General features: G+C 38.1%; 1 protein-coding gene across 1 annotated transcript in view; it reads left to right on the top strand.

Moving 5' to 3' along the window:
• Positions 1–16,306, top strand: part of LOC126237080 (DNA-directed RNA polymerase I subunit RPA2) — a 213,062-nt gene that overhangs the window by 31,910 nt on the left and 164,846 nt on the right. The window contains exons 5-6 of the mRNA XM_049946878.1: positions 1,252–1,424; positions 4,267–4,416. Of these exons, the coding sequence (XP_049802835.1) occupies positions 1,252–1,424; positions 4,267–4,416 (323 nt within the window). The remainder of the gene's footprint in view (positions 1–1,251; positions 1,425–4,266; positions 4,417–16,306) is intronic.

The raw sequence follows: 16,306 nt of genomic DNA, 5'->3' as shown, positions 1-16,306 counted from the left end.
TCCCTGTTCTTGCAACAATTGGAGCTTGTGCTCTGCCTCTAATGATCTCATTGTTGATGCAATGTTAAATCCTAATTTTCCTTCCTTCCTTTCTACATCTACATCTAAATTTACGTCTACTCTCTGAAAACTACTGTGAGGTGTATGGCAGAGGGTATGCCCCATTGTACCAGTTACTAGGGTTTCTTCCTGTTCCATTCATGTATGGAGCACAGGAAGAATGATTGTTTCAATGTTTCTGCGCATGCAGTAATTGTTCTAATCTTATCCACACGATCCCTATGTGAGTGACAGGTAGAGGGTTGAAGTATATTCCTAGAGTAATCACTTAAAGCCGATTCTTGATATTTTGTTAATAGACTTGCTTGGGATAGTTTGTCTATCTTGAGGAGACTTCCAGTTCAGTACCTTCAATATCTCTGTGACACTCTCCCACTGATTAAATGAACCTGTCATCATTTGTGCTGCCCCTCTCTGTATACATTCAATATCCCCTGTTAATCTTATCTAGTATGGGCCTCACAAACTTGAGCAATGTTCTAGAAGCTGTGGCATGAGTGATTTGTAAGCAATCTATTTTGTACACTGATTGCACTTCCTCAGGTTTCTACCAATAAACTGAAGTCTACCAATTGCTTTAACCGTGACTGAACCTATGTGATCATTCCATTTCATATCCATAAAAAGTGTTATACCAAGGTATTTGTATGAGTTGGCCGATTCCATCTATGACTCATTTATATTATAGTCATAGGATACTGTTGTTTTGTCTTTTGAGGTGCACAGTTTTAAATTTTGGAACATTTAAAGCGAGTTGCAAATCTCTGTATCATGTTGAAATCTTATCAAGATCTACTGAATATTTATGCTGCTTCTCTCAGATACAACCTTCCTGTACCATAGTATATATTTGTTCACTGTATATTTCACATACATTACTCTATCTTCTGATTAAATCTGACTCCATTGTCATTGAAACATCTTTTGGAAGCTTAGAATCGTGTGCTTGTTCCGTTGAATCTTTTGTTTTCTGACTTGCCAGTGAATTGTTATTGTTTGCAATGTTAACACATCTCCGTTTCAATTATTTTTACCAAAAGGAGTTGCTTTCCAGTTGTATTTATCTCAGTGATCAGTTTATGAACATTTTTCAACAAAGACAGACATCAAAATATTTTGCTACTTCTTTCATTTGCTATTATCTGTTTTATTTGGTGTGTTGACTAATTCTTAATACTGTTTTCTTCACAGAACAATGTGTTACATTATGTAACAGATGGAACAGCGAAGCTGATGTTCAGTGCAAGAAAAAATCTTTACTATGCACCAGTTGTCCTAATTCTTAAAAGTTTGCTAGATGTGACAGATGAATATATTTACCAGCAACTTATAAAAGGCTATGAAGATGACCTGTATTACAAAGGGTATGCAAGTTTTTATTGTTTTCTGTCTTATCATTCGTATTAGAAAAAATAATATTGGAAACTCAAGAGTGTTAAAAATAACTCTATTGGTCATAACATTGCATGGAATATGAAATACATCCTAAGTATGACTCCAGTGGTGCAGTTTACCTCTGTTTGTAAGTACCTTAATACCAAAAAGCTCAGCCACATTGGGTTTAAGGAGAAGGGAAGTGTAATGCTGAAGTTGATGTTAGGGAGGGGATCAATAATGAAGATTCTTATGAAAGACTTGAAAAAGCAAGTACAAAACTGAAATAAATTTTTTACTATCATTTTCATCTTCGCAAGTTTTCACTCTGAGGAGGAACACCTGCTGGATGTAAGAGATTTGCAATGAGATGGCAGTAAACTCAAAACATGTTAAAAGACAAGCTGTTATTGGTTAACAGCAAAGTAGACACTGAGCATAGAACAAAAATGCATTCTGCTTAGGATAATTGGATAAAATTTGATGAAAAATATAAATCTTACAAGAAATGGACAAATGGCTCTTTCTATTCCTGTGTATGTACCCTTCTCTCTCTCATCTTATTCTAATGATCCCTATCTAATGTATATGATGGTGACAGGAGAAGTGTTAAAGAGTCTTTCTTGAGTAAAAGTTCATTTAAATTTACCCATCTGGGTTCTGTGAGAACATTACCACCTTTCTTCCTATTACCCTTTCATATGCACTGTACTGATTTGTTGAGATTCTAGCAGTGCCTTTCACATTTCATTTTATGTATATTGTAAAAAGCTTCAATTAGTGGTCACATTTCATGTGGATATACCTTCCATTTTCCATCCCAAAGTCAAGAGGGTGCAGGATCTTATTTTTCAGCTGCTTTTTCTCCCTCTAATGAAGAGTTCATTGGCTACTAAGGTTGACTATTACACCAAAAATCATTGGGTGCAGCCTGCCGTCATGATTATAGTGCGCTTTTTTTGTGGGGAGGGGGAGGGGGGGTTGTTGGTGGGGTGAAGGAAGCTCGGGAGCTTAGAGATCGACCAGGAATTACAGCTGGATGCGTCAATTATTTATCAAGTGAACTAACCACACAGTTATGGGCTACTTTTAAGACTGATCATTGCCAAACTGCAGGTGTCTACAAACTTGGTCACCTGATTGGTGGACATGGTGAAACACAGCAACACCAGCTGACTTCAATAAGGGTACCATTTGGGTTATGTTTTGCAGCAGATCGTTATAACTGTACTACAAAGTTGACATTAACTTTGGGGAATTTGATAAGACTGTTTTGTACATACTTGTCAGTATACTGTAGTAGCCATATGCTTATTGCACAGGTATTCTGTAAAGTAGTGGCAGTGAATCTGTGGCACAATTTAAAACTGGAATCAGAAAATTATCCCCTGATCTATTTTCATGTTTTGTTTCTTGTAAAGCCTAGTTTACACGACGACACTAGGTTGCAGGCAACTGTGCTACCGGCCACTGCGCATGCGCGCTGCGCATTTGCACAACTCGTTGGTGAAACTGAACACTTTCGGCGTGTTCCAACTTTGGTGACACTAGTTACATGAGTTTTGAGGTTGTGTGTGTTCTTAGAGTGTAGCCAAACTGAAATGTGAAGTGGGGAACGGAGAATAATGTTCATTTTTTGGATATCTATGCTTTGCATAGGTGTTTGTGGGATTTCAGTGATGCCGATTACAAAAATAAGCAACATATTGCTGCCGCTGAGACCATCATGTGTGATCATGTATCTGACAGTATCTGAGGTGCAGGGCAAAATTTATAGAGTTGGCAGCACATATAGAACCGAATTAAGAAAAATACAACCAAGTATAATTCTAGCTGTGGCAATGTTCTCGTCTACAAGACGGCCAACTCTTTGTTAAGGAATATTGTTGACAGGAGGGAAGGCTATACCAATTCAAGAAGCTGCATTCTTTATTCAATATTGATCTATTTAAAACATCACTGCAGTGCTCCCCATTCAAATATGTTAGAATTTTGAAATATTGCCACTGTACAGATCTATCTTCAAGAGTAAACCACTCTCTTCTTAATGTGGCCTGTTTTGAATAATTATTGTTGTTAATGTTAACTATTACTGTTAATGTTAATAACAATTGGTGTTAATGAAATAGCTTCATCACCAACTAAAACTGTATCTTACAGCATGCCTAGTGTTCTCAATTGTAATGCGCGTAATATGATATGTAATGTCAGTTCTAGTGATAGTGCTTCATGCATTACAGTACCTTTATTCCTTATCACATAAATAACTCTTTTTAGAAGAAACGTGAACAGTTCTGGTGACGTTCTAAGATAATTAAAAGAACTTCTTGGATCTTCTGCTATAAATTATTTCAGCAAGGATGCTGAGCAACCGAGCTTACATCTTTTCTTCATCCAGTCACGAATCGAAACACGTTTCTTATTTTTTTCTTATGCAACGATTCCACACGACAAACTTTAACTCCATCACAACTCGTGCAATGTGCAGCTGCCAAAACTTTCATTTCAGGCACGACTCAGGGACCCACAAAACGATGAAACTGAAGTGTGTACTGGTGTCACTGTGTGTACAGTCATATATGAAACCACTTGCGAGCAACTCATTCCACACAACGAGTGGCGCAACCCAATGTCGTCGTGTGAACAAGGCTTAAGCTATAGATAGGGACAGAAAGAAATTATTTTATAACCAATTTTGGTGTTACTTTTTGCAGGTTTCAGTGTTATTTACTTACTAATTTTAGTTTTCTTGTGCATTAAAACAAGAAACCATGGGCAATGGTTAGTTTTTTCATAGCATTTGTTCACCTTCTGTTTTTTTCCCATCCACAGATGTATTAAGAAAATGCTGCTTTCTGTTCATGAAGAGGGATACCATACACATTCAGAGGTCAGAGACTACATAGGGAGCACATTCCGAGTCAAGATGTATGAGGTTCCACCGTGGGGTACAAATGCAGATGTTTGTGATCACATTTTAAAGTGAGTTTTGGTTGTTCTCCTTTCTTTCACTTTCTTTTGCAAGGTGTTCTTAGCTTTGTGTAATATAAAAATTTTGCAATGCTTGTACACTTTAATGTAATTATCATTAATTAAAGTTTTGTTACTCAGGCTTCTTAAACTCACATAATTGCATTGTTAGCTGCAACAGGTAGAAGACATGCTTTATTTGTGCTGCACGTTTTAGCGATTTTGATCAAGATAAAATCACGCTGCAGTGTTCTTCTTCGGCACGATAGTGTAGAAGTGTGCTCAGAATCAGTGAAGTGAAAAATCCATGCAGTACTCAAGTTTATTTGTGTATAAAAGCTGGTTTCTGAATTTTCCTTTTGTGTGGGACCACTTGTACAAAACCATGTGCTGAATTGAAGTTCTGGATTCTCTTCCTTTGCTGATCGCATTGCTTCTGCATAATCTCGTTGATTGGATCAATACCTGTTTGTATTGTGACATATTGTGAAATTTCAAACATTCGCAAGTGCTGCTTAAAGTCAAACTGTTATCATCAATTACAAGCTTAAACTTACTGCGCTCTTTTAAAATTTATGAGAACAGTAGGCCTATCCACTTTCAGAATAATCATACTCTAATTTCATTTTACTATTATGAGAGTAATAGGTTATTTTTTAGAATTTTTGGATGCTTACAAAACTATATTTTCCTGTTACTGGTACGAGTGCTTTGCATACGTAATTTATTTTGTAGCAGATCAGTGTTTGTGGTTCACAGTTCTGCTAAGAATACATCATCCCTGAATTTCATGGTGTATCAAAGCAAATAAATGTGCATTTTTGAGAATTTTTGGAAGCTACCATGCTCTTTGCATAAGCAACAAGCAGTTTTTGGTTAATTGGCATTTATGATTTAGTTACTGTAGCAGACGTACCAATTGACTTACTGTGTTACATCTAGTTTTTCCTTAAAGAGGAGTAACCCTATATATTATCTGCATCTGTCATAAATAATAGTATCTTGATGAGGTAAAAGAAATTATTCAGATAGTTGAAGGGAGACAAAAATTTAATAGTCATGGGGGACTAGAATTCGATAGTAGGAAGAGGAGGAGAAGGAAAAATAGCAGGTGAATATGCACTGGGGGAAGGAATGAAAGAGGAAGCCGTATTTTATAATTTTGCACAGAACGTAATGTAATCATAACTAATTCTTGGTTTAAGAATCATGAAAAAGCATTTTATACATGGAAGAGACCTGGAGACATTGGAAGGTCACGGAGTGATTATATAATGGTAAGACAGAGATTTAGGAACTAGATTCTAAAGTGTAAGACATTTCTGGGGGCAGATGTGGACTCTGACCACAATTTATTGGTTACAAGCTGTAGATTAAAACTGAAGAAACTGCAAAAAGGTGGAACTTAAGAAGATGGGACCTGTATAAACTGAAAGAACCAAAGGTTGTAGATTGTTTCAGTGGGAGCTTTAGGGAATGATTGATAAGAACAGGGGAAAGGAATACAGTAAAATAAGAATGGGTAGCTTTGAGAGATGAAATAGTGAAGGCAGCAGAGGATGAAATAGGCAAAAAGACATGGGCTAATAGAAATCCTTGGGTCACACTAGAGATACTGAATTTAATTGATGGAAGAAAAAATATAAAAGTGCAATAAATGAAGCAGGCGAAAGGGAATACGAACGTCTAAAACAAGAGATGGATAGGAAGTGCAAAATGGTTAAGCAGGAGTGGCTAGAGGAGAAATGTAAAGATGTAGAAGCATATGTCACTAGGGTAAAGATAGATGTAGCCTACAGGAAAATTAAAGATACCTTTGGAGAAAAGAGAACCACCTGTCTGAATATCAAGAGCTCGTATAGAAAACCAGTTTTAAGTACAGAAGGGAAAGCAGAAGGGTGGAAGGAGTATATAGGGGGTCTATACAAGGAAGGTGCACTTGAGGGCAATATTGTGGAAATGGAAGAGGACATAGCTGAATATGATATGGGAGATATGATATTGTGTGAAGAATTTGACAGAGCACTGAAAGACCTAAGTCGAAACAAGGCCATCAGAATAGACAGAATTCTGTTAGAGCTACTGATAGACCCGGGAGAGCTAGCCATGAGTAAACTCCTCCATCTGGTGAGAAAGATGTATGAGACAGGTGAAATACTCTGACTTCAATAAGAGTGTAATAATTCTAATTCCAAAGAAAGAAGTTACTGGCAGGCATGAAAATTCCTGAATAATCAGTTTAATAAGTCATGGTTGCAAAATACTAACATGAATTCTTTACAGAAGAGTTGAAAAACTGGTAGAAGCTGACCTTGGAGAAGATCAGATTGGATTCTGGAGAAATTTAGGAACATGTGAGCCAATACTGACTCTATGACTTCTCATAGAAGATAGGTTAAGGAAAGACAAACCAACATTTATAACATTTGTAGAAAGCTTATGACAATGTTGAGTGGAATACTCTTTCAAATTCTAAAGATGGTAGGGCTAAAATACAGGGAGCAAAAGGCTATTTACAATTTGTACAGAAGCCATATGGCAGTTATAAGAGTCAAGGGGTATGAAAGAGAAGCAGTGGCTGAGAAGCGAGTGAGACAGGGTTGTAGCCTATTCCTGATGTTATTAAACCTGTTTAATGAACTAGTAGTAAAGGAAACAAAAGAAAAAAATTTGGAGTAGGAATTGAAGTTCAGTGTGAAGAAATGTAAACTTTAAGGTTTGCCGATGACTCTGTAATTCTGTCAGAAACAGCAAAGGATCTGGAAGAGCAGTTGAATGGCATGGACAGTGTCTTGAAAGGAGAATATAAGATGAACATCAACAAAGCAAAACAAGGATAATGGAATGTAGTCAAATTAAATCAGGTGATGCTGAGGGAATTAGATTAGGAAATGACACTTAAAGTAGTAGATGACTTCTGCTATTTGGGGAGCAAAATAATTGATGATGATCAAAGTAGACTGGAAATGGCAAAAAAATCGTTTCTGAAGAAGAGAAATTTGTGAACATTGAGTATATATTTGTGCCAGGAAGTCTTTTCTGAAAGTATTTGTATAGGGTGTAGCAATGTATAGAAGCATGGGTGATAAATAGTTTAGACAAGAAGGTAATAGAAGCATTTGAAATGTGGTGTTACAGAAGAATGCTGAAGATTAGATGGGTAGATCACATAACTAATGAGGAAGTACTGAATAGAATTCTGGAGAAGAGAAATTTGTGGTATAACTTGACTAGAAGAAGGTGATCCCTTCCAATCGTAGGTAGGACACAGTTTGAGACCTCGAGGGATCACCAATTCAGTATTGGAGGGAAGCGTGTGGGGTAAAAATCTTAGAGGGATATCAAGAGACGAATACAGTAAGCAGATTCGGAGGGATGTAAGTTGCAGTAGTTACTCAGAGAAGAAAAGCCTTGCATAGAGTAGAGTATCATGGACAGCTGCATCAAACTAGTCTTTGGACAGAATACCACCATGACCACCACCACCACCACAACAACAACAACAACACTGTAAATAACACTGTATTCGAATTTCCAAACAACTATAATTAACCTCAAAACATTTTAGGCAACTAGTAATTTTTACAACAGCTTTTTGTGTTGCCTTAATAAAAATATAATTTTGCGTATTTGCTTTGATTGTTATATGGCCTTAGCAACTGTTTAGCTCAACAGCAACTTTTTAGCTCAGCAGATTAAGAGATAATCAGCAGGCATTTCAGTGTCTCGTAATACGTTGCACCAGCCAAAATGCAGCCCCTCTGTGAACGCTGTTCTTGAACACAGAATGAATTGGTTGACGTTTGTAAGCAGCTGGAAATTGCCCCGACTACTGTCAAATGATTGGCAGCTGCTGCGAATTGGTGTGTTGGAAGAGCTCCCAAGAGTCATTTATCTGTGATATCAGTATCAGATGTACCTGAAGTACTATCCTCTCCTGTGGATCCTGTCTCCTCTGCAGAAAGTACAGGATCTGTCATTACTCATTCACTTGATTGTGAGTGGCATGTCAATGGTAGAACTCATCACTCTGTAAAGGGTGGATGGGGCCCGGGAGGACTCAGGACGTTGTACCAATCTCTCCAACCAACAAGTTTGAGGTGCTCTCTCTCATGGAAACTGAAGCTGAGTCAGTGGGACTAACTTCACCTGTTTTGGGGAAACCTGATTTGTCCGGTTTCAAGAGGCACAAACACAAAAGGGTAGGGATCTATTAATCGTTGACAGTTCAAATGTACGGCGAATGATGGTACCGCTTACGGAAATGGCAGCAAGGGACAGGAAAGGACACCGGGTGCACTCAGTTTGTATGCCTGGGGACCTCATTCAGCTTGTTGAAGAGTCTGTTCTATCAGCCATTGAGGTAATAGCATGCAAAAAACAGCAGAGTGTGGCACACATTGGAACAAATGATGCCCATCGTCTGGGCTCTGAGGCACACTTGTCAATCAAGCGATTGGCAGAGAAGGTTTAAAAGACCAGCCTTGCACATGGAGTTTCAACAGAGCTCACAATTTGCAGCATTGTCCCCAGAATCGATTGTGGCCCTTTGGTTCTGAGTCTAGTGGCAGTACTTAGAGACTTCGAAGGTTCTGTCACAAGCTAGGCTGTGACTTCCTGGACTTGCATCATAGGGTTGAGAATTGTAGAGTCCCCCTAAACGAGTCAGGTGTGCAATACACATCAGAGGCTGCTACAAGGGTTTCTTAGATTAGGTGACTCTCCATCTACTCCAAATAACGGTAGCTGTAGGAAATACACTGGATACATATGTACCCAGTAGAAAAGTTCACTGTAAAGAAACAGAGACTACTGCGTAGTAGGTGTAAACATGGTGTAGGGCTATAAATAGAGAGATGCTGAATGAAACACATTTGGCTGTCAAGAGAGCAATGTGTGATGCCTTCAGTGACTGCTGTAGTAGAATATTGTCAAATGATCTTTCTCAGAACCCAGAGAAATTCTGGTCGTTATGTAAAGGCTGTTAGTGGCACCACAGTTAGTGTATAGTCCCTAACGAACGAGACAGGAACTGAAATTGAGGGTAGCAGAACAGAAACTGAAATGCTTAACTCTGTTTTCAAATGTTCTTTTACAAAGGAAAACCTAGGAGAACTGCCACTGTCTAATCCTTGTACCACTTACCAGTAGCCGTTAAAATTGAATGAAGCTGCAGGACATGAAGGAATCCCTGTCATATCCTATACTGAATTTGTGGCTGCTTCTAAATATAATCTATTGTAGATCCGTTGAACAAAAAACTGTGTCCAGTAGTCAAAAGAAAGCACAGGTCACGCCTGTCTGCAAAAAGGGTAGTAGAGGTGATGAACAAAAACTTGCTTCATTGTAGAATCTCATAATATATTCTGAGTTAAAGCAAAATGAGGTATCTTGAATGTAATAACTTCCTGCATACCAACCAGCACAGCCCCAAAAACATCAACCATGTGAAACCCAACTTGCACTTTTCGCACATGCCGTACTGAAATCTTTGTGTCAAGGGAGTCAGGTAGATGTGGTATCCCTCGATTTCCGAAAAGCATTTGACTCGGTACCACATCTATGCTTACTGTCAAAAGTTTGATCATATGAGGTATCAAGTGAAATTTGTGACTGGATTGAGGACTTTATGGTAAGGAGGATGCAGCATGCAATCTTGGATGGAGAGTCATCGTCAAATGTAGAAGTAACTTCGGGTGTGCCCCAGCGAAGTGTGTTGGAATCCATGTTATTTATGTTGTATGCTAATGACCTTGCAGACAATATTTATAATAATGCCAGGTTTTTTCCCCCCAGATGAAGCAGTTGTCAGTCTGATCTTGATAAGATTTCAAAGTGGTGCAAAGATTGGCAACTTGCTTTAAATGATCAGAAATTTAAAATTGTGCACCTCAAAAAAACCATACTGTTCTATGACTATATCAGTGAGTCATAGGTGGAATCGGCCAACTCATACAAATACGTGGGTGTAACACTGTGTAGGGATATGAAATGAGAAGATCACATGGGCTTAGTTGTAGGTAAAGCAGATGATAGACTTTGATTTGTTGGTAGAATACTGAAGGAGTGCAGTCAGTCTACAGTGGAGATTGCTTACAAATTACTCATGTGACCATTCCTAAAATATTGCTCAAGTGTGTGAGACCAAATAGGACTAATAGGGGATATTGAATGTACACAGAGAAGGACAGGACGAATGGTCACAAGTTTGTTTGATCCATGGGAGAGTGTCACAGAGATACTGAAGGAACTGAATTGTCAGACTCCTGAAGATAGACATAAACTATCCTGAGAACCTCTTATTAACAAAGTTTCAAGAAATGACTTTAAATGCTGCCTCTAGGAATTTATTACAATTCCCTCTTTATCACTCGCATAGGGATTGTGAGAATAAGATAAGAATAATTATTTAACACATAGAGGCATTCAAACAATCATTCTTCCCGCACTCCATACGTGACTGTAACAGGAAGAAACCCTAATATCTAGTACAGTGGGATGTACCCTCTGCCATGCACTGTGGTTTGCAGAGTACTTCTTCCTATTTAATCATTTCTCAGTGTTATGACAAAAATGAAACTATGCCCATCATTTACATCATATTTGCTACCCAATACATAGTACCACATTTATTTACTTTGCACGGACTTGAGTGTAGAAAAGGGGGGGGGGGGGAGGGGAGGAGTGGGGTAAATTATGAGTTAGATTATACTTGTTAATTAAAGGGGTTCACTTAAAGGCAAGGAGGTTTTCAGTCAAACACTGCATGCAGTTTTTCAAATGACAGCAACGTCTTGATTTCTAGATTATCTTCTGAGAGATTGTGTCACTGGTCTGTCAACAGTTCACTTTAGTCATAAATTAGTCTGTCACTATTTTCATTGTAACACAGAATTCAGTGCCACAACTGCAATGTGGTGATTACTGATTCCTGTCGCCTGTAGACATCTGACCGTGTCAACATTTTCTACTGCTTTTCTGCAAAATTCTGAAGATATTTGGATTCCTTTGGAATATCTGCACTACTGAGACCAGTGATTGCAGGTACAGATTGCAAGATACTTGCCACATCATTAATTGGGTTCAAGCTTTTTGACAGACGTCTAAAACTTCAAAGACTGATTTGTTGGGATCTGTGGCTATGACAGCTGACAACCTTATCTGAAGATGTAACCCAGAGTACTTCAGTCCCTCCTATATTCTGCCTGTTTATGTATTTTAAAATCTTATTTGTTTAATCACCAAAAATTCATGTACCTACAATACTGAAACATTCTTCAAGCTTCTTTAACTTTGAATAAAGTTCATGCAAAGTGGGATATTTTGAAGTTCCATTTATTTATTTATTTATTTATTTATTTCTTGTTCCGTAGATCCAGTTAGTGAGTCAATCACAAGGATATGGAACGTGTCAAATTGTACAGGTTTCAATTTAAACTTACAATAAATACAAGGGCAATTCAATGGCAAATTGTACATAGTTTAAGTAAGACATACTATAAATACAGTAACAGATACAATGTCCAAGGAGAAGGTCATTTTAATTAAGTGGCTGCATATTCTTTAATGAATGTTTCCTCCACAAGAATTAATTTCACAGTGAATTGGCATATTTAGTGCCTACGTAAGACAGCTCCCGCATGTCATAATTGTAGAAAAATACAATCATTTCTCCATAAAAATTCTGCCCCTTAAATGTTGGTACAGAGCTGTGAGTTCCAGTGTGTTAAGCTGGAAGGGGTGGGGGGTGGGGGACCTTCCTGTTATGTTTCTCTCCTTCAGAGACTGCGAATACAAATGTCCCCTCTTCCTCACATTCAAGAAAGCGCTCTTTAATTGCTTATTATATTGTTCAAATTAGGAAGTTCCTTCAAGAAACATTTGTAAACATATTCAGTTTGTGTGCCCAGCACTGAAAATGGTTTAAATGATCACCTATGATTATTTTTAAGGAATCAACACATTTGTGCCTGTATCTGGCACTGTTGCTCACTACTGCTTTACTTCATTGTACTGTATATTATATATCTGAAGTGTACCCAAAATTGCCCGAGCACATTGTATTGAGTTTGCTGTCCCAAGAACCTATTTACCAGCAATAAAAAATGTCCACTCATTCAACAATTAAATCATTTTCAACAACACAATGATAAGACAAAGGTCTTTTCTGTCAGTGATCTCATTGGCTAATATAATGACAATCATCTGCTGCTAGCTGCTTCATTGCAATATATTTTTTCTTTGTCATCGTATTGCATGTATGATAGTTTTCCCTCATTGTTTTAACACATTGGATGTCACCAACACCTAAGTAGGATGATACTCTTAGTTATCTATTTTTTTTTAAGTAATTTGATACTGTACTTGAGCAAATTGTGTTACTTTGTCAAACATCAAGTTTTAAATTTTAAAAGTGTGTCATACTATATTTTTACTGTTGACAAAACACTGCTCGCTTCCAACGAATTAGTCTTCATTTTCCAGTTTGTGGAGTGGAATATTGATCTTAAATAATGTTTCCACAGTCCTTTGAGCCAAATATCCACAATCACTTTTCTTTTTTATTGTAACTTTAAAGCTGCTGCTAATTGAAGGCTAGCACTTTATTAGCAAACTGGACTTCTTCATTTTGTTGCTCTTATGCTTGTCGCTCTGCACGTGTTTCAGAATAGTGTCTTTATGCTCCCACGAAATTCTGTTACTACACTATTTTTTTTTTTTTTTTTAAAGCTGATTTATCAGAAGCATAAAACAGTTTGGTTTCAAATTCCAGTGTGCTGTCAGCAGCTGTCACTGCAGGTTTTGGCATTTTCAGTCATGAATTACATTAGCACATGTGTTAGTCACTGAGTTTAGGATACAATGAATAAAGACAGAATTTATCATCACTCGAGAACCCCTGAGAATTTTGGAGAAAATATCAATAGTGTTGCGTTGCTGCAGATCCATGTTGACAAGATACACAACCAGAAAACAAGCAGTTTTATAGATTTTTCTCTGAAGGCAGAAACTCTTCCAACAACTTTTGAAAACAATCTTGAAACAACTAAGATTGTATCAAATAAAATTTTTGTAAGTTAGTGTTGGAGATGGGCAGACTTGTTCAGCTTTGGGAAAGAATTCACTGTGGTCAGTTCGTTTTGGGAACCATTAATTTTTTTACATTCACTGTTCCTTTTTTATTTAATTGTTCATGCTGTATGAATTTTAAGAAAAGGTCAAAAATTAAAAACTGGTAGTACTGTACCCTATAACAATCATATTTCAGAATTTTGGATCAGAATTATAGAAGTCATGTTTTGAATTTAAAATTAATGTGTGTCTAATGAAAAATCTCTCTCTCCTGACACATACTACATTACAACATGAAAAAGATACAGGGTGGAGTGCGGTAAATTGCATTTTTAGAATTCATGTTGTGGTGGCATTGTTAGTCAAATAGAGGGGAGAGTGGGTGTGGTTTGTAGTGACTGACAGGAGGTTTGTATTCAATAGTTGTTCAGTTGCGATAATGCAGTGGACACATGAGGAGCACTCATTTTGTGTTGAAGTGTATTTATCGAATTCCCACTCAATCATTGCAGTGCAGCATGCTTTTCGTTTGTGATTTGCAGTCAAATTTAAATTGGGTAAATGCATTCAGAACAGGGGGGGATGTGTCATCTGTATGAAGAGGACCTGAGAGAAGCGTTACAACACCACAAAATGCCGAAAGAGTTAGAGCAGCAGTACTGCAACCTCTGAAATGAAATGCTCAGCTCGGAAACACGCACTTGCACTTGGTATTTAAAGACATTCTTTTCACCGTATTCTTCATAATTAACTGAATTTTCACCCATATAAAATGTGCATTTGGTCCAGCAATTATTAGTACGGGATTATGTAACATGAAGAACATCTTGTGCAGACATGCTTGCAACCATACACCGTGACGCAAATGTATTCTTTTCTGCTGAGGCATATTTTCACCTCAATGGGTGTGTAAACAAGCAGAATATGCAGTACTGGAGTGACATGAACCCCAGGCAAATTCACCAGAGAATCCTGCACTCAGACTGCGTCACTGTGTGGTGCGCCATATTGCGAGTAGGCATCATTGGCTCTTACTTTTTCCAGGAAAATCGTAGTACTGTGACTGTGAACTCGGGTCATTACTTAACTATGCTCCAAGAGTTTTTCCAGCCAGCTTTCAAGGAAACACAATTACAGGATACTTGGTTTCAACAAGACATTGCCACTGCGCACACAGTGGGCATTACCATGAATTTTTTGAGGCTAACGTTTCCTGGAACTCGTATCTCTCTGATGGGGGTTCACAACTGGCCCGCATGATCACCAGACTTGGCCCTATGCAGTTTTTTTGTGTGGGGTTACCTGAAGTCAAAGATGTACTGCAGCCATCCCAACAACCTGGAAGACGTGCGGAACAATATTGAGGCTGAAATTGCAAGAATACCAGAAGACATGCTTGAAAGAGTGCATGTGAATTTCAGAAAATGACTGCGGCACTGTGTGGATTGTGAAGGTAGACATTTGCCAGATATACTGTTTAAACCATGTAATTAGAAGCTTCCATTATTGTCCAATATGAGAAAAATAAAAATGTAAGTTTCTCAGCGTTCAATTTTTTTTTTTTTTTTTTTTTTTTTAATTTCTTTGTTTCGTTACCAAATCAGCAATTTATCGTGCTCCATACTCCACCCTGTATATATACTTCTGATCTCGGACTAATAGTCTGCTCTATTTCATTATCAAATCAGTTCACTCGCCCCATTTCGATCCATGAGGTAGGATTAAACTCCACAGCCCAAAAGTCAATAATTAGAAGCCCTGCTGCTATTTAACTACTGTCAGGAAAGTTTCTGAAACCTGACTACAGGTCTGGAAAAGATTACTGCTAACAATTTGCTAGACCACTTTCAACTGGCTACTAGGAGCTGCCATTGATGATCACCATAACAACGAAATAGCAACACAGTTTCAAGTCAGTGGGGAAAAGGTCAAAAGGTCATTCAGAAACAATGCACTCTAATATGCATGGCAACAGTTGAAACGTATTGGCATGAATTAACCCAACCAAGTAAGTCACCTCCAACTACTATCTAATGGCTCCACAATCTGCTCTAAGGCCTGAGACACCTCCTCTCCCCCCCCCCCTCCTCCACGCCCCACCCCCCACCCCCCACTACCCTCCCAAGGGTCTACGACTTGCCGCTTCGGCTCCATGAGAGCTGCTGACCGACTCCCCTTTTTTATGAGCTCCAAAACCACTCCACTGAATTATTCAGCACAGAGACTTTTCAGCCAATCAGATTCAGGAGCAAAAGGTAGACCTTCCCATTACCCATACCCTTTTCCTGTGTACAGAACTTCTGTAAGGTGCTGCTTCCTGGCAGGGCATTAAGAACCTTTTATGCAATGGATGTTTAAATCATCAGTCCGCAAAGAAAAATGCTCCGACTACTATTCACTTATAGGGATTAGTGAAAACCAACCTATTACCTCGAGGCTGGAGAAAAACCCTTTCCCTAGTGTACACAAAAGCCACTGAAATAAGCAAACAGGTATGGTCTAGAAATTGTATGTTAAAACTTAAGTGAAGGAAAATGAGATTAAATTGGAGGCCAAGTAATTCGACTGCTCTTAATTCCCTCTCAAGCATTGCTAACAGAAATAGAAAAATGAAAATGCTAGAGGGAACTGTTTGGATGAATTCATTTGATTTAATTTAAATTTTATTTTTTAACAGTTCATAGAAGAAATACACACACACACACACACACACACACAACTGCAATCTCAGGCAGCTGTAGTCATACTTCCACAAGGTGAAAGAGTGGACGGTGGGGAGGGGTTCGTAGGATGAGATACACGATTGTGTGGCACCGGAAAGGTGCGGGAA

This window comes from Schistocerca nitens, chromosome 2 (assembly GCF_023898315.1).
Source record: "Schistocerca nitens isolate TAMUIC-IGC-003100 chromosome 2, iqSchNite1.1, whole genome shotgun sequence".
NCBI classification, from domain to species: domain Eukaryota; kingdom Metazoa; phylum Arthropoda; class Insecta; order Orthoptera; family Acrididae; genus Schistocerca; species Schistocerca nitens.
Note: the sequence above shows the minus strand (reverse complement) of the source record. Positions and strands in the feature narration are given on the sequence as shown.